This window comes from Heliangelus exortis, chromosome 6, assembly GCF_036169615.1.
Source record: "Heliangelus exortis chromosome 6, bHelExo1.hap1, whole genome shotgun sequence".
Lineage (NCBI taxonomy): Eukaryota > Metazoa > Chordata > Aves > Apodiformes > Trochilidae > Heliangelus > Heliangelus exortis.
In genome coordinates, this window is record NC_092427.1 from 13,725,362 (window position 1) to 13,750,916 (window position 25,555).

The 25,555-nt window shown below is 37.9% G+C and overlaps 1 protein-coding gene across 1 annotated transcript in view; it reads left to right on the forward strand.

The window, feature by feature from the left end:
- Positions 1-25,555, forward strand: part of CNTNAP5 (contactin associated protein family member 5) — a 264,807-nt gene that overhangs the window by 154,482 nt on the left and 84,770 nt on the right. The window contains exons 11-12 of the mRNA XM_071746754.1: positions 6,268-6,374; positions 20,422-20,541. Coding sequence (XP_071602855.1) covers positions 6,268-6,374; positions 20,422-20,541 — 227 coding nt within the window. The remainder of the gene's footprint in view (positions 1-6,267; positions 6,375-20,421; positions 20,542-25,555) is intronic.

The window sequence follows — 25,555 nt, forward strand, 5'->3', positions numbered from 1 at the left end:
AAAAAGGTACCTTAATGACATAATCCCTTGTAAAGATCAATAGATTGTGGGAGAAAGAGTATTAGAAATAGAGAAATACATGATGTTCTGTGGGAGTGAAGAAAATCTTGGGTACTTCCTACAAGTAAGCACCTACATCACAAATCAGACATGCTAACCAATATAGTTAAGCCATTGCAGGTAGCTTATTTTGGAGTGTGAATCTTGGAAAACCCCTCAGTACCACCCAAGCTTTAGGGTGGAAGGGCAGGATGCAGAAAAACTGAGGAAGATTTAAAAAATCTAAACCCCACAAGCACCCAAAACCTGGCTATCAGCATTAAAATCACCACAGTTCTGAAGACCATCCCCATATCTTCTCATATCTATTGTAATATTTCAGTTTAGCCAGACCATGCATGTAGTAGTAGAGTTTTTCTCTCTGGCAGCTTAAGGGCTGACTGACAATGAAGTGTAATAAAACCACAGAGAATCTCCTGCTCTTGGATTGGTATATGAGCTTTGCACTGTGAGATGAGCTTTGTCTGTAGAAATACTGTCTTTCTGAGAAAAACAGAGAGATGTTCTTCAGATTCATCTGCTGCACTCAAATCACCTCATCTGAATTGGAGACAGATCATATTTTTATGTAGTTTTGTTCTTTTCCAGATGTGTTTGCTAATGAAAATGGTGCTGAATTCAAATTTCATGTACCCGATGCCATTACATTGTAACTAACAGCCATGATGATCTGGCCCTTAAAAAAAGCTGTTCAGGAAATGCTGTGAAAAGTAGCTACAGAGCTGGTTTGAGCAGGGTGAACTCATTCCTATGACTGCAATGAATTGTGTTTGTGGAAACATGCTGGAGTTGGAGATAGCCTTTTGTCTTTGATACAGAGTGGAAGCACTTCTCACTAGTGTTGGAGAAGAAGGTTGCCCTGAATGAGACCCCTGTGGAGAAAGAAGGCAGGTTGAAGATTGGTAAAGGGCTAAGTAAGAGATTTTTGGAGTGTGACTTAAGTGTAGAATGAGTTTCTGGGGGTACCTGAATCATGTTCACCCCCACTGCTATTCCTTTAGATTAAAAATTCAGGGCATGTGCAACCTCATGGTAACTTAAATGCAAACTGTGAGGATGCATCTAGGATATGGTATCCTGTCCTTGTTTGTTTGATTTTTGCAGATAGATTTTCTGCTTTTACTTTGTGAAATAATTAATTCTAAATGGAACAGCTGTCTGTACAGGATGGTTTATTTGTTTCCCTTTTTTCATTTTAAGATTTATTTACACAAAATCCTTTTGGCTGATTCTAAGCCAATCTGTCAGCACATTTACCTCTGTTAAAAATGTAGGTATTCTTACAACAAAACAATCAGGTATTAAACAAATGGCTTTTATATAAGGCATGAATAACAGGCACTTTTTGTTTCATGCACAGAGATCCCCCACACAGCCTTCTCCAACAGTTTTGTCCCAGCCACATGCTTGAGGACTGTTGGAATAAATGGTCAGATCTAAATGTGCACATCTCAGTGCACATCTCACTTGTGTGCAGTCTGAGAGCTAAGGTGGTCACCAGTAGAAAGAATAATATATTTTAAAACTTTGATCATCAAGTTTTGCAAATCTCGGAAAGAAGGAAAACTAGCTCTGTCACAAATTACTAAAATGACAAAAAAATGCCTTTGGTTTTCCCTTTTAGATTTTTTTTTTTACATCTCCACTGTGATAGAGTAAGTCATTTCCATAACAGAAAAGAAAAACTGTCTTTGTTCACATCACTGTGATCTGTTTTTACTCCATTACTTCTCATAATAAATTTAGAGAAGAAAAAGGAAAACTGAAGTATGCCACAGCAACTTCTGAAAAAATTGTTGTTCAGTTTTCTAAAGGTACAAGAGGAGAGAGAAACTGCGAGGTATGGTGATGAGGAGGGAATGTGTGCTGAAGAAAAACAAAGATCTGAAGAGTCCTAACTCTTTTGCAGCCTGTCTTAATATTGCTTTACTCACTCTGCCTTCCTCCCTCTCATTTTGTTACTTCTCTTTTTTCCCTTTAGTTAAGGAGACCCAGCCCACTATTTTAACAGAAATGGACATCCAGGGGACAGCAAGAGTGGGATGTGGTCCTGTGGTAGTTTCTTTTCTAGTGCTTTCTGATCTTCATTTATTTTCCCTTGGTAAATCCCTGAAGTTGTTACACATTACCTGTGTAGTAACATTGGTGGATTTCTCTTAAAAATGCTTGCCTGGTCCCCTCTTGAACCCATTCTATCCAAAATAAGTTTTTGCAGGGAATTGTATGGATCTACAGCTCATCTAAGCGGGAAGAAAATCCGTGCTGTTGCTATTGGTCTCTGTCTGTTGGGTTTAGTGTAAAGCCAGCATTTTACTGAAGCAGAGTACAGGTTTTTACAGGAACACTGTGAGTTTCATCATACATTTGTGTCTGCTGTATGACATCCCTGTTCATGTTAGGTTTTGCTAATTATACATGGGATAGTCACAGACCATAAACATGAAAACATGCTTGAAATAAAAGGAATTTAAGATAATATTGAGGCAAATGCTTTTTTGCTAGAAAAACTTATTTCATGTGTTTACTTGTTATGGGATTATTGAGTTTTTATGGACTTCCTGCCTGCCTCAAAATTATGGATATTGACAGCATTAAAATTGAGAGTGTGTGCTCCTTTTTTGTTTCTCTTTGATAGTCTTTGTTTTCCCTCTTTATTTAGGAAGAATACAGTGGTGCAGACAGGATGTGTTGTGCTGACTATTACAAAATCTGAGAGGTGCTTATTGAAAGTACAGGGTATATTTCCAGCCAAGTGTAATATTAAATGTGTAGAACTCCTTCAGCCTTCTTGCTAAAGTAATTTTGTCATTGTTATTTCTTCATCATTCCTATCAAAGGAACAAATTTCACCCTCTAATCTCATTGCAATTTGTCTTTTGAATTCAGAGGAAGCATACATACAGTTTTGGAAGGGAATGTTTCATTTAAGGACAGTGGGTGCTTTTGTGCAAGCTCTTCATATGGCTTACTTAGATGGCTAAGGTGTGTGTTTTCCAGCTTGGCTGAAGGAGGGAAAATTTTATTTGCTTCATTTATTTTTTTGTAAGGTTCATTCACCATGATATATCCTATGAATTCATCTGGATTCTGGAAGATAAGAGTCCCAGATCTGGCACAAATTGTCTTAAGCAAATCGTTATATTTCAAAGCTTTTCATTTATGAGGCTCACAAAAACTGAGTTGATCTGTTCGTTCTTTTTAGTTGCAAATAGGTCAGAGGTTGCCTGCTGCAAGTTTTGTCTATAAAACTATCTGTGATACCACTCTATGTTTTGATAAAATTGCTTGATACTACTTGTATGCAAATATGAATTTATAATTTAAATTTCATGTATTTAAATCCTTCAACATGAGTATCCAGGACAGTAAGCAAATGGAACAAACTACAACTTATCAATGCCTTGATTATTTTTAATCATAACTATTTCTTAGTTTTTAGTTCTCTGACAATTAGGATAAATTTTGTGCATAATGAAGACACAACTGTTCAGTTAGAATGGGATTATGGTAATTATTAGAGTTGCAGAGAAATCTGTTTCATAAGCTCTGGAAGAGGGTTAGTTGTCTGACCAAAAAACAAGATCAGTGCAGTTTGTGCTAATTAAAGCAAATAGACTAAGGAATAAAAAAGGCTTAATTCTGAATTAATGAATATAATTAAAAGCTTGCATGGCTAGTTTGTCTGGCATTTTGTGTATTGTTGGGGAAAGAAAAAGTGACTGAATTTGTTTGACACTAGAAATGAAAACAGGTCTTCAACTTTGAGAAGTTTTAAAAGAAAGCTTTTACATCAATAAATATGGCTAAGCCTCTAACATGAGCTTTTAGCAAACTATAGATGAGTAGTAATTAGCTCTACTGCACTGGATTTATTAATAAAAGGTAGCTTAAAATAAGCAAAACCATATTTATTCATTATATTGATGATGTAACTTATGAGAGTAACACAGCACTGTTCATTTTACCCTCCGGAGAGCTTTATTAACCTCAGATGTTTCTTGTCACCAGCACCATTATGATGTGAATACTACTGCTGGTGTGCAGGTGACAGAAGTGATTTTTTGTTTCCAAACAGGCAGGAGTAAAGGCAGTCTGTTCAGGGCAAGGTCAGTCACAACCAAATAGGAGCAAGCTGCTCTTACAGGCAGAATTCCTGTCTTACCATCATAGAGCTGTTGAACCACTGTGTTTCTCCTGCAGCCTCAGGAATAAACTGAGGAGCTGCTGGTTCAGGAGAGCTGGCACAGCCCTGCAGAGCACAGCTGGGTGCAGATCACACTCCAGCCACTCCTGTTTGTACCATCCTGTAGCCTGCTCTTGCTTTCTTCAGTATTGACCCAAAAGCTCTAATTCTCTCCTTTCCATTGCTAAGGATAAATGTAAAGGTAGAGGGGCTGAATGGGCTGTTCATTGTACCAGCAGGCTAGGCTCTGCTAGGTGATTTCCCACCAAACATTTAAAGCCAAAATATCATTGTTCCTCAGACTTTCTGCCTTGTATGGATGGGAAAAAACAACAGTTTTGCCAACCCCTTAGTTTCTTTTCTGTTTCAGAAATAAGGTGTTCTCCATAGCACATGAAAAAGCTCCCTAATGAGCTGGAAAACCAGGCATGCATTTCTCATTCTCTTACCTCATTTTACATTTGAGCCCAATGATTAATAAAAGCCATAAAAATTATTTTTATAAGACCAATATATCTTATAATTATGTTAACGGGTGTTACAGATAGTTATAAATAACATGCTTTCTTCTTGAATTCCTTATGCCTCTAATATTTGAATAATAAATAATGAATATAATAATTGAGTAAGCATTAATAAATTATTTAATAGTTCATATTAAGGTTTTTTAATGATCTTTATAATTTTATGTACAATGGTATAAATAATGATCAAGTAAACCTGAGTTTTAGAACAAATCTCAGACTCAGACTGACACAGATGAGTGTGTGTATGCACAATGTGCTTGCATACAGCACCTTGAGCATGTTGAGGGTGAGAGGTTGGTCTGACAGACCTCTGTACACACCAGCAGGCTTCTTTGGGATGTCAGTGTCTGGCAGCTCTAAACAGCCCTTGGACTGTTTAAGATGTTTAATTCTTGTCTGATGGGGCTTGGGCAATTAGGGAAGATGGTTCCCAGTAGTGAATTACTGCTTACACACACAAAATGTGTTTTAATTATAAGGCTTCTAGAAGAAACAAACTGAAAGCCACAGTTAAAGGCAACAGGCATCCTCAGATGCTAAAGTATTTCCTAGGGATGAGATGAACTGCAATAAAGTCATGTCTTCAGCTAGTGCAAATCTACATGGCCCTGGTGACTTCACCACCATCACAACTGAAAAATCTGGGCCATGAAAAGGATTTTGAAGCTCAATTTACAGCAAAGCAAACTCCCATTGGAATTGAATCACTGTAAACAAGTTACTCATTTTTTGAAAGTCAAACATACAGTGTAAAAGAGATTATCTAATATACAATAAAGGGGAAAAAAAGGAAAGAAAAGCTAAGCAGTGGAACAGTTTCTGTTTCCACTTGGGCTGGTGCAACTCCATTGTGCTGTCTGTGTTTACACTGCTGTAGTTCAGATCAGCACTTGCTTCTTGTCCTGGAGATTGAATTTGTCTCCTACAGCTTTTATTTCTGTTCACTTCCCAAGCTGCATGCTGTTGTGCTTCTTTCTTTCAATAATTTGCTTCACAATTAGACTTTAGAGGCACACCAACTAAAATGAGGGAAAAAAGAGAGAGTGCAGAACTCATAATTGAAGCATATTTTCATGCTGTTTGTGTTACCACAAATGTAACTCAGCCTAATTTTGATAATGATGCCTGTTTAATCAGAGAATGGGGGATTCTTCTTTGAAACAAGATTTCACCTGTTACTTGTACTTCTCTGTGCTCAGAAGGCTTGTGATACTTTAATTGCTAACAAGTGGAGGACAAATGAAATGTTTTTATTGAGAATGATTTTTACCTGCTTCCTGGATACACTAAATGTTGTTGTCTTCAGTACTTGTATTTGGAGTGAATCAAAGATCAGAAGAATAATTAATTATTTCAATTATTATACAGTGATTCAGCACTAGGAAACTCTTCCCTGAATGAGGACTTGAAACAATTTTATAATTACATTTTCCAGCACATTGTTTATATATAAATGTTTATAAGTAATTGCATTTTTAAAAAATTCTCTCCAATTAGGTGTTTACCCAACTACTGTGAACATGGAGGAAAATGTTCCCAGTCCTGGACCACTTTTTATTGTGATTGTAATGATACAGGCTACATGGGAGCCACCTGCCATAACTGTAAGTAAACCCACACATAGTGTTTTCTACTACAGATGGTATGTCAAGTGCACATAAACCAGAGAGAAGCTTTGTGAAAGGTTATATCATATTATAGGATGTAGGGTGTCCCGACATGATTTGAATAGGTCAAGAACTGGGCTGGGAGTGCACAGGAATCTATTTTCAAATATGCATGTTTCTTGGCAAAACTAGATTTTAACTAATTTTCCACATTGATTTCTCATATTATGCATTGATTTGTAGAATAGTAAATTAATTTATGTACACATTGTAGACACATTGGTCACAGACAGTTGAATTTAGCTGGGTGATTTTAATATGTGTTTGGGGCTGTACGTTAATTTTGGCACCTGGGCCTTGTTATTAGGTTATCTGAAAGTTCATGTTGCAAGAATCCAGTTTTCAACAGTTTATAGATTGGGAATTTTGCTGAACTACTATTTGGGCTGCTGCTATTAACAAGGATATAGTATCTGAAACAGGGACAGTACATGAAGCATTCAGCTACTAAATTACAGCAAAAGGAGTATTAAGATGTTTTATTTTTTAAAAACTCTCAAACAGTATAGGTACAGCATGCTGAGAATTCTAATAAAAAGAGAGAGACAAAGGGGAAGCCAAAGTAAAGCCTTTTCATACAGCTGGCTAAAATGGAAAACAGAAAATGAAGGTAAACTTCCTGCTTTGTCACTGGAAATAAAGAGAAAACAAGAGTGAATAAGAATAACAGTTCCAGGAATACAGCTATAACCACTCTGGGTGTTTGATGAGCACTTGGACCGGAGATCGGATGAGCGTGGTGAGAGATGCACTTTTTAATCTGTTAAGCTTAAAAGCAGACAAGAAGAAAAGTTACTTAGTGGTTTCAAGCTGAGAATATTGGCAGCTGTACTGTAACTCTGGAGACTTTAATGTTTGCTAATTAATGGTGAAATCATTTGTGGCATGGGGTCTGCAGCTGATGGGAAGCTGTTCATAGATTCATCACCTGAACTCTGCATGGTAAGCACAAAGGAAGCTAAGGGTTTGGTGTTGAAATCATGCTAAGCCAAATGAACAGTGAGAAGAAAAATGTTGACTTTATAGACTTGGAAAGGTTTCCTTTTTGCCCAATGTTTTTGTTGTTTCAAAAGGCATCACCCCTCTTCAAAGCCTCAAAACCCACCCCAGAGTAGATGCAATGATTGAGGCCAAAGCAGAGTATTTACACCAGCTGATGGCTGGTACAAAACTAGATGGCCAGATTGGTTGGTGAAAAGGGGGAGACTCCTTGGGGAAGGAAGAGGCCTATTGCCATTGACCATCAAAGGCAAACACGAATGCTAATCTCTGGGCTGCATCTGTACTGTCATAGCAGCTTGAGGCCTGAGGCTCACTCTGTGCCAGCTCAGTGTGGCTTGTGTCCAAAGGAGACCATCTCATTACTGCAGAGGACCTCATCATGATTAGTTTTCCCCATAGACATTGGTGCTAAGCTTGTGAAGCATCTATGAAGCTCTCAAAGGCACATATATATGTAGCTGCAGTTGTTTAAGGTTCACTGGTGTATAAACTACTGTGAAAAGAAGTTTCTCAGGAAGATCTTGTGTTAAGACTTCCCAGCAGATCAAGCTGTGCACATGTGATACACAGCTTTTCAGCTGCTCAGCTTATTCACAACCATATTATCAACAGCTAATTAGGTTGTAGCTGGATTGTAGAGGCAGCTGCCCTGTAAGCCAAGCAACTCTAATAAAGAGTGTTATTCTGTAGAAATGCATTTGTGTGTTTGCAGGATGTGACGAACCATTTCAAAGCTGGTGGGCAAATGCAGACTGTTGATAAGAAACCTGCAGAACAAGAGACATTATTGCTTTCAGCTGATAGTGGTTGATGTAGGATAGTACCTTGTACCAGGTGAATGAAAGCTGCAGATCTGATCACAGTATAACTCCAGCATATCCTCAATATGCAGCAACAATTCCAATCGTGTAATTCAGTGCAGTTCCAACAAAATAAAACATCTAATTTCTTAAGGTTTGAAACATGATCACAAAAGATTTTGATTTTTAATAGAGCACTGTGGCTGATGGCCCTGAAATTGAACTTGTACTATTTTGGGAAGGCTGTTTTTGTTAATAAACTGCCCTTCAGACCCAAGCCCATGCAGCAGCTGTGTAAAGATTTAACTGGTAATCTGCTGCAAGTGAAACACAGTGACTGGTCTCACTGTCAGATGGATTTCTTTTCTCTCTGAGTTGCATCAGTGTGGTTTTTGCCTTTTTTGGTGTAGTGTTTGTAAGAAGTGGGTGCCATTGATTGAATGACATAGAAGATATAATCCTTGTTATGTTTTTGGGAAGAACTCCATGACAGGCATCTGTGAACCAGAATTAATTGATTTTACCAGCTCAGGCTAGGAGACCTTACCATTTTAAGAACCAAGATTGGTATATACCTTGTCCCTAACTTATTCTGTTGTAATCTTTAAAACGTTGAAATACATTTTCTGTTTGACACATAAGCAAGCTTCCATATATTCACGGACCACACTGGATCCTGCTGTGAGGACCAGCTAGCAATACAGATTATTCCTGCTCCAGAGAGTTAGTAGTTAAGTTCTGATGGGAAAAAACATACAAGTGCAGGTGATGGAGTGCTAGAAGGCCTTCACCAGCATCATGGGTGATAGTTTAAGTCTACCAGGTCCATAATTATTTCTAGGCTTTCTTGTATGCAAAAAGTCATAAAGCAGAGTTTAAAAAGAGGAAGAAATTGAGTGCTCACAGGTATGATGGAGTGCCATGGGAGAAAGCTGTAATGTGCTTGTTAGAAAAATATAAGGCTACGGCCAGAGGAGTTTGACATTTTTGACAGGGCAAATACCAGAGTCATGTCAGATAGACAGGCAGGAAATATGCTATGAAAATAAAAAATAAATAGTTTGTATTTGGTGCATCAGAGGGGAAGTACACAGTGGCAGGCTGGAACAGCAAGATGATAGAAGGCACAGCTGGGACAGTGTTTGCATGACCACACCAGATGCGTGAGACAAGATTGTGTGTGCCATGACTGAAATGTATATAGTTGAAATTAAAAATGTGGATGAAGTGGAAATGTGCATCTCGAGATACATGTAAAGAGCTAACTTGGTCTACACGTGGCCTTAATAGAATCTTCATAGAGGTAGTCAGTTTTCTACAGTCCTCAGGTAGCTTCCTGCTCATTCAAAATCTCCTCTGATCCTTGGAAGCTCCTAAATGGCCAGGGGAGGTATGGCAGTGTACCTGGTCCAGATGAACATCTGCCTCTAAAAAAGGTATAGGGTTGTGTCCCATTTGTGGCAGACAAGTTTTATCCTGAAGTCTATCTAGTCCTGTTTGTGTTCTCTCTGAGCTTAGCTGCAAATACAATAAAAAAAGTGCTAAAACCCATCGGTGTCTTCTAGGTTTTAGTAAATTACGGGAGGAGTCTGAATGTTTTCCAACCAGGTTGTTTCTTGCAGAGATTATGCCCAATTCATAAGTTCAATTCTCAGTTTAGTCACTGATAATTCTCCTTCACAAGCTGCCATCTTTGGAATTTTATGAAAACCTTCCAAGTCTTTTCTTGTTTTTTTAGAGGTTTATTTGTTGTGATTGGGTTTTACTTCCAGTGGGGAAAGAGGATGTGGGTTTACCTCTCATCATTCCAGCTTCCAGACCAATTCACATCTTGGTGCTGGCTAGTCACACCACTGATGGGCAGTTGTGTTTCCATCATTGTTCTGTCTGTAGCTGTGAAACTCCAGAGCATGTGCTGCTGCCTCGCTGTCACAAATGCATCAGGACATGCAATTTGATGGCAAATGCCAAAATTGTGCTGACTGTCCCTAGGTAGCCATTTCACTGCTCATAGTTTTGTGAAGCGAGGAGTTATGAAATAACCAAGTGGTAGGCAAGTTACATTTGCTTCTGTATGAGTTTTGTTGTGCCTTAGTTTCTCCACCTCTGTTGAGAATAAGATCCAGTTTATGGGTATGTTAGAAAGTGTGTGATCTTTATCGTCTACTGATACAGTATGGATTCTTTCCTTTGAAACTACTGTTTGCTTGAGGATACAATCTAATTTTGAGTCTGTGGAATGGATGGCTTTGCTTTTTGCTTTATCTTTTCAATGTGCTTCACACAGCTTGTATTTAAATAGGCTGGAAGATTACCTCAACTGAAGCCTTTTTAATGATAGATACTTTCCTAATTTCTGCAGTGGGGTAGGTAGCCTACTAATCCATCAGGTACTCTGATATAATCCAGATAGATAGGAGAGGATCCTTTGTGTAATCACGTGTGTGAACTGTGGTAAAACAGATAATAATGTAATCCTTGTTTTCTGTTTTCCTATTTTAGATAGAAACACTGATGTTAATACATGGCTTAGGAAAAAGGCCTGGGTGGGATTCAGCTCATATATTTTTTCCTGCCTGATAGTGTGACGTCTAATCTAAAATAGCTGTTTGCTCTCTCTCTCTCTATATATATATATATGTGTATAACAGCATGAGCTAATTCTTGACAAATGTCACTGTGAGATAAGGTGTTCTTGGTAAGTTCATGGACCACCTGCGAAACACTCTGGTGTCTGTTGTCTGCTGAAGGAGGCTGTCTTAGCTTGGACTTACAGTAGGCAACTGAAGCTGGATGAAAATTATAGGTATATATGTATATGGAGAGAGATGCAAAGTCTTTTTAATTGAAAGGTCGTAGTTTAAAAAGTGCATATTCCTCTCTCTCCCATTATTAATTCTCCTTGTAATTATCATGTGATAGTGAACGCAGTAGACCAATGTAAAATGGCCCTGCAATACAGAATATTATAACTTTATTGCAAGGTAATGATTAGCAATCTTCTCTTTCTATGAGTTATGTTAGTCCCTTAGAAAGTATCACCTTTCCCTTCTGTATTTCTGTTATTTTTATATATGATAGTTTTCATGGCCTTTATTCTTGGGTTTATTTTTTCATACCGAGGAGTGCTGAACATTGGTATAAAAGATTATAAGAAATATAAAATAATGGCTTTATTCATCATGTTCTGGGGATGTCAACATGTCCCAAAGCTTTGCAAGGTGATAATTAACAGAATGTAATTTAATTCTAGTTATTTGCTTTGGTGTGTGATCTATCTTGCACATACAGGCATGTGTTTTATTGGCCTCGATAATTACTGGAGGAAAGATCCATCCAATAATGGAAATGTCACATAGTCATTGATATGACAAACTTAACATAACTTCAGGCTTTGAAAATGTATTTTTTAGTATTAATGTGCTTACTGCATATACAATTTTTGATCTGAAAAACTTAATATAGCTTCAGCCAGATCACTGGCAGTACTGAAGCCGTGTCATTTCAGCCTAGAGAAGAGGAAGCTCCAAGGTAGCCTTATAGTGACTTTGCAATATCTGAAGGGGGCCTACAAGAAAGCTGGGGTAGGGGTTTTTACATGGGTGTGTTGTGAGAGGACAAGGGGAAATGGTTTCAAACTTGAAAGGGGACATTTAAGTTAGAGATTAGGAAAAAATTCTTTAGTGTGAGGGTGATGAGATGCTGGAAGAGGTTTCCCAAGGAAGTTGTGGCTGTCCCCTCCCTGGAAGTGTTCAAGGCCAGGTTGGATGGAGCCTTCAGCAACTTGGCCTAGTGGAAGGTGTCCCTGCCCATGGCATGGGGTTTGGAACTAGGTGATTTTGAAGGTCCCTTCCCACCCTGGCTATTCTGTGATTCTATGATCTTAAAATACCAGCCATGGTTTTGGTAACTCCCATGTTCCAAAGGAGATGCACACAGTTTGCTAGCTAGGCAAATGAAGTTCAGAGAGTTTCAGTCTGCCAGATGTCAGTGAGTCTGGTCAAGTACTGTCCTGAGTAGCCAATTTTCTTCTCTAAGATTCTTACAATAGTTTTTTTCCATGTGTATTTAAGTGCTTTGCTATTCTTTGACTAAACATAACACATTCAATATTCCTATCAGGCCTTCAGTACTATAGTTGGTGTTCCTGCATATTTTTGTTCACACTATGCTTCTGGCGTATGAATTGTCATTGTTTATTTGGTAACAAGGTACTGTCTTATTACTGCTTTCCCTTCAGTTTGTGTATCTGTGAATTGAACATCTGCATTTCTCAGTGGTGTTCATTTAAAAAATGCTTTTCCCTTTGTCTGACATTTCTTTGTAACTAACAGCAAAAATACTCTGCTTTGGGATTTCACTGCAGAACAGAGTATGTGGGTGACTGCCTCTGTGCCTTTCGAAGCCTGCCTGTGTCAGGTGTGACCATCACCATGGGGATGCTGGTACTTTGAAGAGCAAGGCTGAAACACCATGCTTCCCACAGCATCCTGAGAGTCTTTGATTTCTCCTTTCCTTCCAACACTGCTCTTAAAATGGTCTGGGTCTCCCTGACTGCTTTCTTGCACCAGCAGGACTTGCAGGTCACCCTGTAGCAGCTCCAGGCAGGGGCAGCTGGGGTCCCTGACTGACACAGCCGTCTTCAAACCTCAGCAGGGAAGTGACAGGGGAGGATGGGCTGACAGGACCTTTTGTACCTTGGCCAAGGGGAGCCTTAGCTTGGATGGTAGGAAGTTGTCTAATCCCCAGGTGTAATGAAAGGATCTCTCACAAACATTTGTTTAGGTGACATTGTGGTAAGAGTAATTTTAAAGCTATCTACAGAAATAAAACATTCTGTATCGGATAAGTATATACATATTTTTTAAAAGTAAAATAAGCCATCTGTCATCCAGGCACATCACAATGGAGACTAAATTAGTCTGTCAACAGCAGAGCTGTCATAATCCAGTTTTTGAGAATACAGATTTCATTTCCTGGCATTTAAAAAGATGATTGTATTATAGAGGTGAGAATGACGAATGTTCCCAGTGTTCATTGCCGTGTACTTAAGCTTCTGATGTTGGAATGAGAAGAAGAAACTCCCATTGCGTGTTGCTTTACTTGTTATTTTGAAAAATCCCTGTCTGAAACCTTACTTCTCTGTAAGAACAAATTTGTCAGGCTTGGGGTATACAAGCAGAGGGTGAACCAGCCACCTCCAGTCTGCCTCCAGGACCTCTGAACATTTTGGTGGAAAAGTTTAATTGTCCAAGGTCAATCCAGGGCTGGTTGCAGATCCAAACTGAATCCCTAACTCTTATTGGCCTTTCCAATCTAACCAGTATATAAGTTTTCATCTTAGAATATGGTAATAATAATTATAGAGCTTATTGTTACAGTTTGAATCTAAGGTGCAAAGAATCACAAAGCAATGAAATGAGTCCTAAATGATCTGGCAGTAAGTATTCCATCTACAATTTTTTTATGACTGTGCAATTGTTGGGGGTGATAATATGCATCTCACTGCTACATTTTATCTGGGGAATGAACAGTGTCAGCACCACCCAATTAAATCAAGAATTAAATTTCTTTAGGTCTCTTTAATGTATTCTATTTATTATTTTACCATAAGCTGTTATCTCCCTCTGAGAAATTGAAAATTGTCAGCTATGCTTATTAGATCATGAGAATCCAATTTAGAAACATCAATACTACAGAAACTAGTTTGGTAATCATAACTAGTACAGTTCAGATTCTGAATTTCTAGCTCAAGAGTATTTGCAATGTGTGACCATTTTCCAAAATATTTGGAAATACAACAGGAAAGAAATATTGGAAAATTTAAGGTTTACTTTTAATTAATTTTAATTTTTGAGGAAAGCTATCTTAGTGTCCAGTGCATTTGAAAAGGACAGTGATCAAAACCAAAACAAAAAACCCAAACCAAACCAAAAACCCCAAAACAAAAACAAAACAACACACACCCCACACCCCCTGCAAAGAAAAACCAAAACCAAGCTGCTTTTGATTTGGAACTCACACTCCTGGTTGTATCTTTGCCAGTAGGATACTGCTGGGTAGAGGGGAGAGAGGTTTATTTTCCCAGGTCTCCCAGTAGTAAAACTGAATCCTGGGTTTCACCATAACTTTTGCACTGAGTCCAACAGCCAGTACTATTTTAAATACAGATAAGGGGTGCATCTTACTCTATGAGTAACATCATCAACTCTATGAGTTCAATCATCCATCCATTGGAGAGAGAGAGCTTTAAATGGATTGCTCCCTGGGGATTATTTGCAGAAGCTCAAATCTTTGCACAAAGTACAATCTGGGGGTTTTTAGCTGAAATAGAACTGGAGATGAAAACTGAAAAATAAAAGTGGTCTGAAAGAGAGTAGAGGTTCTATAAATTAGGGACACGGGTGCAAAGGAAACACAGGTGTTAAGTACTCAGGAAAACTGAGGCTTTATCTGCCCAGGAGCTTCACAATGAAACTTTAGGTGCGTGCTAAATGAGCTATCATGGAGACTCCAGGTGAACTGGTTCAGGCAAAAGTAAGATGGGAAGCCAAAGCCAAATATCAATATGGTAGTGAGTGAAAACATGAATCAAAAGATGTGTTATTGGAAAAGATGGATATCTGACTTTGCAAATCTTTGTGCTCAGCCATGTGCTGTTAAAGGTTTTAGCTACAGCAGGGGTACAGTCTCTTCTGGTGTAAGGACTGTAATTAAAGCAGTTGGATTAACAGGTTCAAGGTACTTCAGAGAGCAGAACAGTGGTGAAATTGCTTGTATTTAAAACTTGTCAGGCCCTTACAGTCTATCAAATCGAGGCTGAAGTCTCTTATGCAGAATCGAACTAAGAGGGACTCCAGACCTGACTGCAGGGTGCAGATAACAGCTACTGTGTGTGGTCTGGCTGACTAGCCACAAGGGTCTTGAGGCAGGAATTAGAAAGTGAAATTCTGTAGTTGGTTTTACACAGAAAGTCAAATTATCTTATTATAATGACATTGAAATCTCCTAATGCCTATCTGGCATTGAAGTCTGAATCATAGAATCATGGATCTATAGCTTGAATCTTGATCAATCAAAATGCGTATTTATAGTTTTGCTAGGGGCTTCTGTAGGGATGTACTGAGTGTGGCTTGAAAAAAATTCAGGATAGATATGTTTCAGATTTGTATTTTTGATTTTCTAGCTTATTAATCTTTATCTCCCAGGTGATACAAGAGAACATGTAGAACTGTGTGATATTGATGTGACTGGGAATAAAGTGTTTATTTTATAAATCCTGATATAAAGTTTGACAAGCCATTTCTTAAGCACCTGGGAAAATGAGAAGTGAGAGCTAAAGGGAAAGATGGTCATTGTGATCAGGGAGTAAAGCAGTGTTCAAAATGAATGCTCTGATGGGATGAGTTGTCGATCTGAAAAGCTGTTTTAATTTGAAATACTTAACACTGAAAGAGATACCTGAGGGAGAAATCGGGGCATATGTGTTTTACAGAGGATTATAAGGGGTTGGGAGATATCTTGAACTCCATGAGCTTTGTCCGTGCCTGAACACCACCAGTGCAGCTTATCCTACTGAACAGGGAAGAGCACACCCAGTATTTAGGGAAGCAGCTCTTGGTATGGAAAGTGGGGGCTCTCAGGCTACATCAGTTTCAGAAGACAGCTCTGGGAGGATTTTACATTTCCTTGTGAAACACAGCAGTGGCTTTCTTAAAAATTCCTTAAAGAGCACTGCAAAACTGTCAGCACAGGGTCACATGTTAGAAGGGATTCTGTGGCAAAAAAAGGCATTTAAAGATATCCATTTTCTTTGTGATCAAGTAAAACAGATATTTGTGATGTTCAGTTTCCCTTACAAAATCTGGTATCTTTGAGTAAGCTGTTTCTTGTTTTGTCTTCATGGAATAGGCACTGTTATCAGCAACAGACCATCAGCCAAATTCTGCCCCTGCAACACCTTTTACACTTAACCTGTCACACCTGGCTGTGAGGCCCAAGCCAGACCTGCAGGGGGGTAGCCTGGGTTCAGGTGTGCTGCTGACATCCCTTCCCATCCAGCAAACAGCTTCATCCTGGCTGCCTGCAGGAGCTCGGTGGCAAGAATTTCAGTGCTATTGCTGCATGATAGTGCAGCTCATTCCCAGAAGGGCCTGAGGAAACACAGCAGGGGCTGAAAGTCATAAACTGTGGTTTTCAGTGGTTCTGGCTCAGTGAAACGGATGTTGCTGCATTTTATAATTTTATTTTCAGCGGTTGGTATAAGTGAAAATTAGTCCAAAAAGAGTGTGAGAGGCTTAGGGAAGAAAAACTGATCTTGCTTCTTTGAGACAAAAGACAACTCAAGAGTTTCACTTTTAAAATTATATTTTCTAAAACTACTTGATGAACATTTTAATGAGAAAACAAGCTTTGCAGAAGCAGACTATAAATAGCATTATTTTGTTGATTTGGTCCCATTTTGGTGAACACTTTAAAATTTTAAAAACAAATAATGGAATGAAAATATAAACTCTATTACATGTGCTTCACAAGAAGAAATAAAATCACTAGTTTTTGTTTGTAGCTTTGGGTTTTTTTAGTTTTTTTAAATTTAAAAATAATGCTTGAAAATTGTTCATGGGTTCTATTCTGAATGAGTGATGAATGTGACTCCTTTATTAAGAAGCTGCAATTACTGCAAATGTTGTTTGACATTAAAATGTGTGCATTTGTTAACAGTTCCATAATTACACTTGAATTACTTTTGAAAGTGAAGCTCAATTACATACCTCAGTGGGGGTGACTGATGAAACTACAGCAATGGTTGCCTGTTGTTTCAAAAACAACCAAATGTCCATCTACATCAGAGAAGTGTGGCACAAACTAGAATGTAAATACCAAGGCAGTTTTCAAAGTTGCAGTTCTGGGTTCTTAACAGTTGCAGGTGGCTGACTGGTTTTTACTATTGTATGATATTTCTGATTGCATAAAGGGAAGAATGACTTCAGAGAGATCTTGTCATTCATTGAACCATAAAGACAGCTTCAAGTTGTTATCACTGGAGCAATGGAGCCTTTTTCAGCAAGTGGAATGGCATAACTTTATTCTGAAACAAGCAATTGCCTCAGCCTACAAAGACTTTGAGCAGAGCTTGCAATGGATGGTGCACTTGAAATACCTGCCAGTGTCTGCATAAGAAATACCATTTTTTCCTGTACAGCATAAAATAGCAAAAAACCAACCAAACAAAAAAACAAACAAAAAAAACCCCTAAAATCAATGTCCTATCCAGTTTAGAAGTATGCAGTACCAAATATTTAAGATACTGACATGTGAAACTTCCAGTGTACAGCTACAAAATAAACTGTCCACCAAAACAGCTTTTCTCTGAGTCATGAGAGTTAGAATCATGTTTTATGTGCAAGAGCTCAAGGTTTACAGCCCTTTCCCACCTCTCCTGCTGCTCCCTGGTATTTACTGCTGGAATTCCTCAAAAGGAAAACATACTAAGATGGATTTTCTTCTAGCAGATGTGACTGTAGCTTCACAGAACCTTGTGCATCCTTTCAGATTTATACCAGTTGAGCCACCTAGCTCTATACATCCTTCCTTTCCCTAAGCTGCAGTGCCAAAGGGGCCATCAAATGTGGGTGGATCATCTCTGTTAGCACATGCTCATCTTATTAACGGATGAATCTTCACATCTTTACCTGTTCTTTTGAAAAAAGTACATCTGGGCTCCAGCCAAAAGAAACAGTCAGAAAAAAACAAAACAGTAAGAAAAGGCCCGTGATGAAGAATGGGTTTCTAGCTGTGCCAGTTCACTGACAACATATTAGTTTTTATGTCTCTACCCATTGCACCATCCTTTGTCTTCAAAAAAACTTGGAAGATAATTCAGGGGAAGCAATTAGCATATTCCCTAATGAGACAAGATAAAGTGTCCTGCAGTGATGATGACAGCAAATTCACTAAGTGAACTGCAGTTTGAGAACTTTGCAAATTGATCAAGCCAGGATTCCTTGATTGCTCACTTAATTGCCTGTTACGGGCTCTCTCCTGACCCTCTGTATCCCAGCTGCTTTTGTCAGCACTTCAGCGACTGAGGGTCTCTCAGCCCCTCAGGTTATGAACAGTGGAAGAATAGGTTCTGGTTTGGGGATTTTATTTCATTTGCATTCAGTATATACTCTTGGCCAGCTATCAGAGGGAAATTTAGAGATCTTCTGGACTACTGTAGTGTCCATGCTGAGTACCTTAACCAGCTTCTTAGCTCCAAGAAAGGTAATGCTGTGCTTATTTAACGCTTTGTGGTGTTCTGCCTGCTAGAGATGTCTGGTCAGGAGAGAAATTTACGAAGGGAAAGCATATTTTGGTGAGTGATAAAAGTGATTGACTGGTGAGACTCTTCATAGTCATTTGGGATTGGAGCCCCTAGAGCTGTAATTTTTTATTTTTTTTTTTAATGAAAAAATTAAAAAATCCAAGTGATGAACTATGTTGTATGGAATCCTTCAGAATTCAAGTCAGACAAATGTACTTTAGACTGACCATTTAAACCTTTCTGAAATTTGTTTCATCAGAGAAATTACTTTCAGGGAGTGAGGGGATGGGAGGGATATGAGTCCATAAGTGTACAGGAGTGGAAGTGAGGAAATGAGAGCAATTGCTGCTTTCAGCTGGACAGTCTGGGACTGCATTTCAGAAGTGGCAAGGAAGTTCTCTCCTTGCATTTGGCCTGAAAATTGTGAGGATCAAGAGCACTGGGAACTTTGCAGTTGTATTTACAACCTCAACGCAGCAGATATTATGCCGTATGAACTTAAACTTTACTGGCCTGGAAAAAAGATTTGCAGTTGCTGACAAATGGGTTATTGACAGGTTCCCCATAGCATGTCCCAATCTCTGTGTGCCCTGTGTTTGCTGTATAATGATGTACAAGTGTGCAAATAGTATCTAAGTGTGCTCTTAAAATTAAGAGGCAGGAAAAGGTAGATTTATCCTTAGAGCAGCCAAAGGTTAAGTCCAAATATATTTCTATGTGTTCTGCTACTGGTACCATGGAAAAGCTCACTTCAGGATTAGGGGTAATTATGTTTGCTTGCATTTCTGCTACTGTGTCTTCTGAATAACTCTGCCTCATAGGAAGAAAAAAGGAATTAGCCTTGATCTATCTGCTAAATGAGTTTGTATTTTTTATTGTATTTGCTGACAATTATTGGAACAATCATAAAATGTTGCAGAGAAAAACCTTGTCAGTATAATCAGGTAAGTGTTTAAGTGGGTGGAAAAAAAATCATTCCTTCTTCTTGGTAAGGTTACTTTTGTTTAAGATCCTTGGTCACACATGTGACTTTCTAATACCTTTTAAGTGCCTCTCTGGGGGAAGAGTTCTCTTTGCCCCATGTGAAGTAACAGTTGTGATGCTTTGCCTGAAAACATGCCTCAACTGCAAGTATTTAGTACTTGCCTATGGGAATTTTAATTTGTGTTCTTGCTCTGGGTAAATTTCTGTGCTTGTTTTATTAACCACTTGGATTTTCATGAGCACTAGCCCTCCACAGGTGAATATTGATAAGCAGAAATTAAGAGTTCACTGTATAAAAATAGGTCTAAAGATGTCACCCAGGATGTAGACCATATCTGAGTTTGAGCTTTTCTGCTACAGTAAAATGGTTTGGTTTCTTTTGAGTAGTAGGTATTGGTAGGAGGTTGTAGCTACCAGTTAGCAATGTCCTGCAGGGAAGCTGAAGACTGACAAAAGTATGTGATGTCATCTGTGTTGACAAAATAGTCATGTTGAGTGCATGTCTAGGTAGCAAATATACATATACATGTGTTTATGTATGTATGTATGTCTTTGAAATACCATTTTGTGGATGGATATATATATATATCACTCCATAACAAGAGGATGACATGTTTGAAGGTCCATATCTATTTACCTAAATATTTGCATACTTCAATCCAAAATAAGACAACTATCCATGTCGTTAAAGCCAGGATATTTTAAATTCAAGTAAGTAGTTAAATACATGCCTGATTTTGAACATGGACTTGGGTTCAAATGCAGTAAACTCTTTCATGTGATAGTTATCAGTGACCCAACAGTTTGTTACGATAATGATTAAAGTTGTACTCATGTATAAAACATGTTTGGTTTCTTCTTCTTTGTGATGCAATCACTCTCTCTCTTAAAGCTATCTATGAACACTCTTGTGAGGCTTACCGACACCAAGGAAAGACATCAGGTTTCTTCTACATCGATTCTGATGGAAGTGGACCACTTGGACCACTCCGTGTATTTTGCAATATAACAGGTAATGGCCTAACATTGTCTTCATTGCTTTGTGTTGGCTGTATTGTTATTGAAGTATCATTGTATTCCTGAGAAGACCTCACAGCCATAGTTCTCTCAGTAGGGGGGAAAAAGCAGAGAACTGGTAGAAACTGAAGCTCAGGTCTGAGGAATTTCAAGTAGGACTGATGTAAACGTGATTTTTAAACCAAGTTTGAAGGACTCACCTTGTGTTGCTGCTAGGTGGTGTTTATAATGGTATTTGTACTTATAAAGGGCACCGCTGAAGTATTTTTCATAATAATATAACTTATAATTGTATGTTTATGTTTTTTACTAAAGATGCAGAAACTTAGAGTTCAAACCTTCTTTTGTAACTGAATAGTTTCTCTGCTTTCCTAGAACACTATAATTGGAAATGATCATTAAACGACCTGCACTGAGATAGCTGCACCCTTCTCACTCTGATTTAAGCAAAAATACAACTGCTCATATGAGTGTGCTGCATTTGAGATCCCAGAGAATAAAAACCTTATTTGTCCAGGATATCTATATGGAGGAGAAGGCATGGATGCTCTTTGGAGAAGCGATGCCAAAGAGACAGGTAGCCAAACAAGTGCCTAGCAAGGTGACCTGTTGGTTGAGAATTGTCACCCTTAACGGTTCTGGAGCTTTAAAAAAAAATTTCAGATGAGTGTACCTGTGCAGCAGACTCAGTGGGTCCTCTTTTATATATAGGACTGTTGTCCAAGGGTATGAAAAGATTCCATAGTCCATACTGTGGATTGGGGTAGATGGCAGAGCATCCTTTTGCTTTTTATTTTTTAAAATTGACAGGAGTGTGGCCAGGTGTGGATGAAATAATATTTTATTCCCCATTCTGAACTGCTAATTTTGCTTGAGCTGCTTTGCCACATGTTACCTCCACACTCAGTCCTGAAAACTAAGGACTCTGGATATTTATATTTTATCCTTAATCTCCTTGTACTTAAAGTGCCTCAAATTAAATTTTCATTTTTATTTAATTGAGCAATCATTGTGTTAATTAAATGCACACCAGTTAATTATTAAGTATGTTTTTTATTCAAGTGTAACAAATATTTAATAAGATAAGTCTCCTTCACTGATGTTGGTTCTTGTAAGAGTTGAAACAGAGTTTCACCTTTCTGTCTGAATATCCTTCCTTGATCTCCAGTATGGGAAATATGCTCATTTTTATTATTTATCATATAAATACGTGTGATCAAAACACTGTCAGTTCTTTTTATCTCTGTTGAAGAAGTAGGATTTTTGACAAACTTCTTTTAGAAAGCACCTGCTTTCCTCAAATAAATTTTATCTGGCAGAAATCCAAAAAGCATGTAGGTGATTTTCTCTCTGTCTGTAATGAACTTGCTGACATTCTTATATTATTATTTTATTTTGGTTAGGAGAAAAGTGGAAATGCAGAAAGCTGTGGAAAACTTCCTAGTCTGGAAAACTTTTTTTCTTTTTAGTGTTTCTTCTGTTCTCCTAGAAGTCTTATTTGAGGTTGGGGGTGTGTGTCATTTGTCACAGACTTCTCAGTTACTGCTGTTGAATAAAAGAGGACTGTGACACAGAAGGAAATTGATATTTTACAGCTTTCCAGAGAATTTAAGATACAATTGTGTTATGCTTCTGTATCATCTAAATGTGGTTTGGGTGCCTTAATCACCAGAACTTATTTTCTCTCTGGAAACATACCTTGTTGTTCTGCTGATAAAAATTGTGTATAATAATAGATTAGGTAATATAGGTTATAATAATAAATAGGGTATAATAATAATAGATTAGGTGCAAAGTATTGAAAAAGTAACTCAACTTTATGTACACAGGGGTGGATACTGAATTTGTTATTCTTTTCATGTAACACTTTTGCATAGTATTCTGAAAAGATCAGTGTTTGGGAAAAGTAAAAAAATGTAATTCTGTGTTGTTATATTAGAGACATACAAGGAACAGAGAAAAAAATTCAATGTTATTGCTTGGTGACATAAATCCATACCACATCTCTTGTCAATGGAAAAATGTAGGTGTACAAAAACATGGATGGCTTCCATGTATGAGGAGTCTATAGAAATTTAAAGGACAGTGACAGACTGTCACAGAAAAGCATGGAGCTGATCAGTGGCATAAAATGAACAAACAGGGAATCATTCTTTTTTCATGCTAAACGGAGCTAAGGGGCATTTAAATTATTATATAGCAGGATTTGGGATTGTTTTATTTCTTTCATTCTTCCTGATGCAATGAATAATTCAACTTCAACCTTGCAACCATAGAACATCAAGGAGAGGAAAAAAACAATAAAATAGGTAGGAAAAAGCCCCAGTCTTGCCTGATAGGTTCAGAAGGTGCAATTAAACATGGAAGTTTAGTTGCATCTCCCAATTCAGGCAGTTGTGAGGCAAAAATCACTGGGAAACCAGAATGAGTTTCAGGGCAACCTTTTGCCTTCCCTGGGTGTCTGTTCAGCCCCAAAGGCAGAGTTGGGCTCATGTGCTAAATGAAGCTTTGCTTTTACTCAGTCTGGCAGTGCCTTTTGTGTACAGTTCAAGCAGCAGTAACCTGTATGCCCAAAACACGTTCAGGCTGAAGAATTTTGAAGTGGAATGGAAAATCTGAGGAAATGACTCATTTAGTGCTTTTAAAAGTTAGAGGTGCAGTGAGCTAATGACTTCTGGGAATTACAGTGCCTTGAATCTGTTCATCTGCAGGATGAACTCAAAGGAATCAGATCATCAGAAATGAGCAGTATCATTGCATTTAGAGAGGAGTGTTCTTCCTTAATGATCACTGATAATAGTTTGAAATCTTTTCTAATTTAGCTGTTTATTTGAACAAATAGGGACCTTATTTGTAGCCAGCTCTTAACCAGGACAGATTAACACCAGCTTTCTCACATAGTGGTGTCTGGTTATAGGCATCCAATGTGTGATGTGGATATGGGGAGTATAAACTTCACAAGTTAATTTGTTGTGTCTGTGGTTCCAGTGATCTCTCTGCAGCCTGTCAGCTTTAACAGCCTCCAGATGCATAAAAATTCTGAGAAACCAGAAAATTGCAATTGTCTGTGTTGAGAGGAAATTGGACAATCATACAAAGACAAAAAAGGAGAGAGAAATAAGGGAAAGGAAATTTTACAGGGGAAAAAAAAAAAAAAGAAAAAAAAAAGAAAGGAAAAAAAGCATCAGAAAAATAAAGCCAATTTTCAGCTTAGCAAGAAATTTAACAGTCGAGTGTCACAGGCTATCTGCTGCACCAGAGTGGGTAAATATATTTATTCATTGTCTGGAGAAGTGGCTGAAAAAACAAGGTGACAAAAATTATAGGTGACTTGCAGTTATTTGAGTTGGTCAAGAAGGAAGGAATGTGTGTGAAGCACTTTAGGGAGATTTTATCTTGAAGGCTGCTTATTTCTAATAAATAAAATACATTGTTGAAATAGAAGTTTGTCAGGAACAGTAAAGTACCTAATTAAAGGCACAGAAACATATAAAAGTATATAAAGATATATGAAGATATAAAAGAGAGCTTAAAAGTAAATAATCCAGGGCTGTTTAGATTGGAAAGACCCAGAGAGAATGGGCCACAATGACAGAAGATGTTCATCTGCATTTTCTTACAATAGGATTGAAGAGACAGTTCATTGGCAGTTGAAAGAAAACAAACTCAAAACTAGATTTAAGAAAAAAAGACAGCACCTTATTAACATAATGTTTTCTTCACCTTATATATCCATTATACACAAAGCAAAGTCACTTTTACAAGGAAATTAACCAATTGTAAGCAGCAATGAGGAATCTATACCAAATATGCATTGTGTGTGAGAAGTGAACCTGGTGTGTGTGCCCAAACCATGACTGTAGGATGCTATAAACTGAGTATTTGTGTGGGTCCATTTATTTTTAATTTGGTATAATTTCATTCAGTGCAGTGCAAACATAGCTAGTGTGCTTCCAGGGCCATCTGCATAAGAATATGAACTGTCTCTCCTTGCTTTACTCGGATTCTCCCATCATCCATGGTGCTCAATACTCAGTTTTTTTGCATAAAGTACAGAGAAAATGTATCCTATCATGCTTTGGGGTAATGAACAACCACCAGCTCTGAGAAAGAAATTTTCCCTGTAGGCCAATTGTTTGATAATTAGCCCAGTTGAATTAATTAATCTTCACTTCCCACTGAAGTGATTGATAACAATCAATACAGAAAATGGCTAATGGACCCTCTGAACCTCTGGTCTGGCAGTCTTTCTATCATTTTGAGGTTTATTCTTTTTCTCTTGTTGCTTAGAAATCTATTGATCTGTCTGGAGTGCTACTGAACTACTAATAATCATATTCTCCAGTGAAAAGTCTATAGAGATGCAAAGTACATCCATGTACTTGTTCTGCTGCCAGGTATGGAAAGTGCTTGTAATAATCTTTCCTCATCTCCTTCAGAGTAAATTTTGCCCTTGATATATGAAAGCCTTGCTAGCAGTACATGTGAGTCATTCTGTCACTGTGCTTCTTTACTGATGCTGTTTAACTGTATGCAGACCCTGGGCTGTCAAATCAATAATGCTTAGAAATTGCCATGACTAAATCAATGGCTATTTTGATCTTAGCCATGTTTTTGGACAGTCCTTTTTTTTTTCTTTTATCCTTTTTTTGCCTTCCCTTTTTGCCTCCAGGGATGCAGATGGGGGAAATACAAGTTCTTAAGTCCTTATTCTAGGTCCAAACTGCTAGTCCAAGATCTGTTTTCTTCAAACTGCTGTAATAAAAAAAATATTAATGAACAAGAATAAATCTCTCCTTTCTGCAGATCATCTCCGTTTGTTGTCTCCTCTCAAAATGCAAATATTGCTTATTTTTCTGATGAAAGCAAAGTAAATCTCTCTCTGTTTCAGAAAACTGTTTCATTTAAATTGTGTTTAAATCTCAAAGTAAAGCATTCTAAGAAAATATGAAAGAGATCACCAAAGTTATACATGTAGTAATTTTAAAAATTGCCTCTAGCCTTTTTTT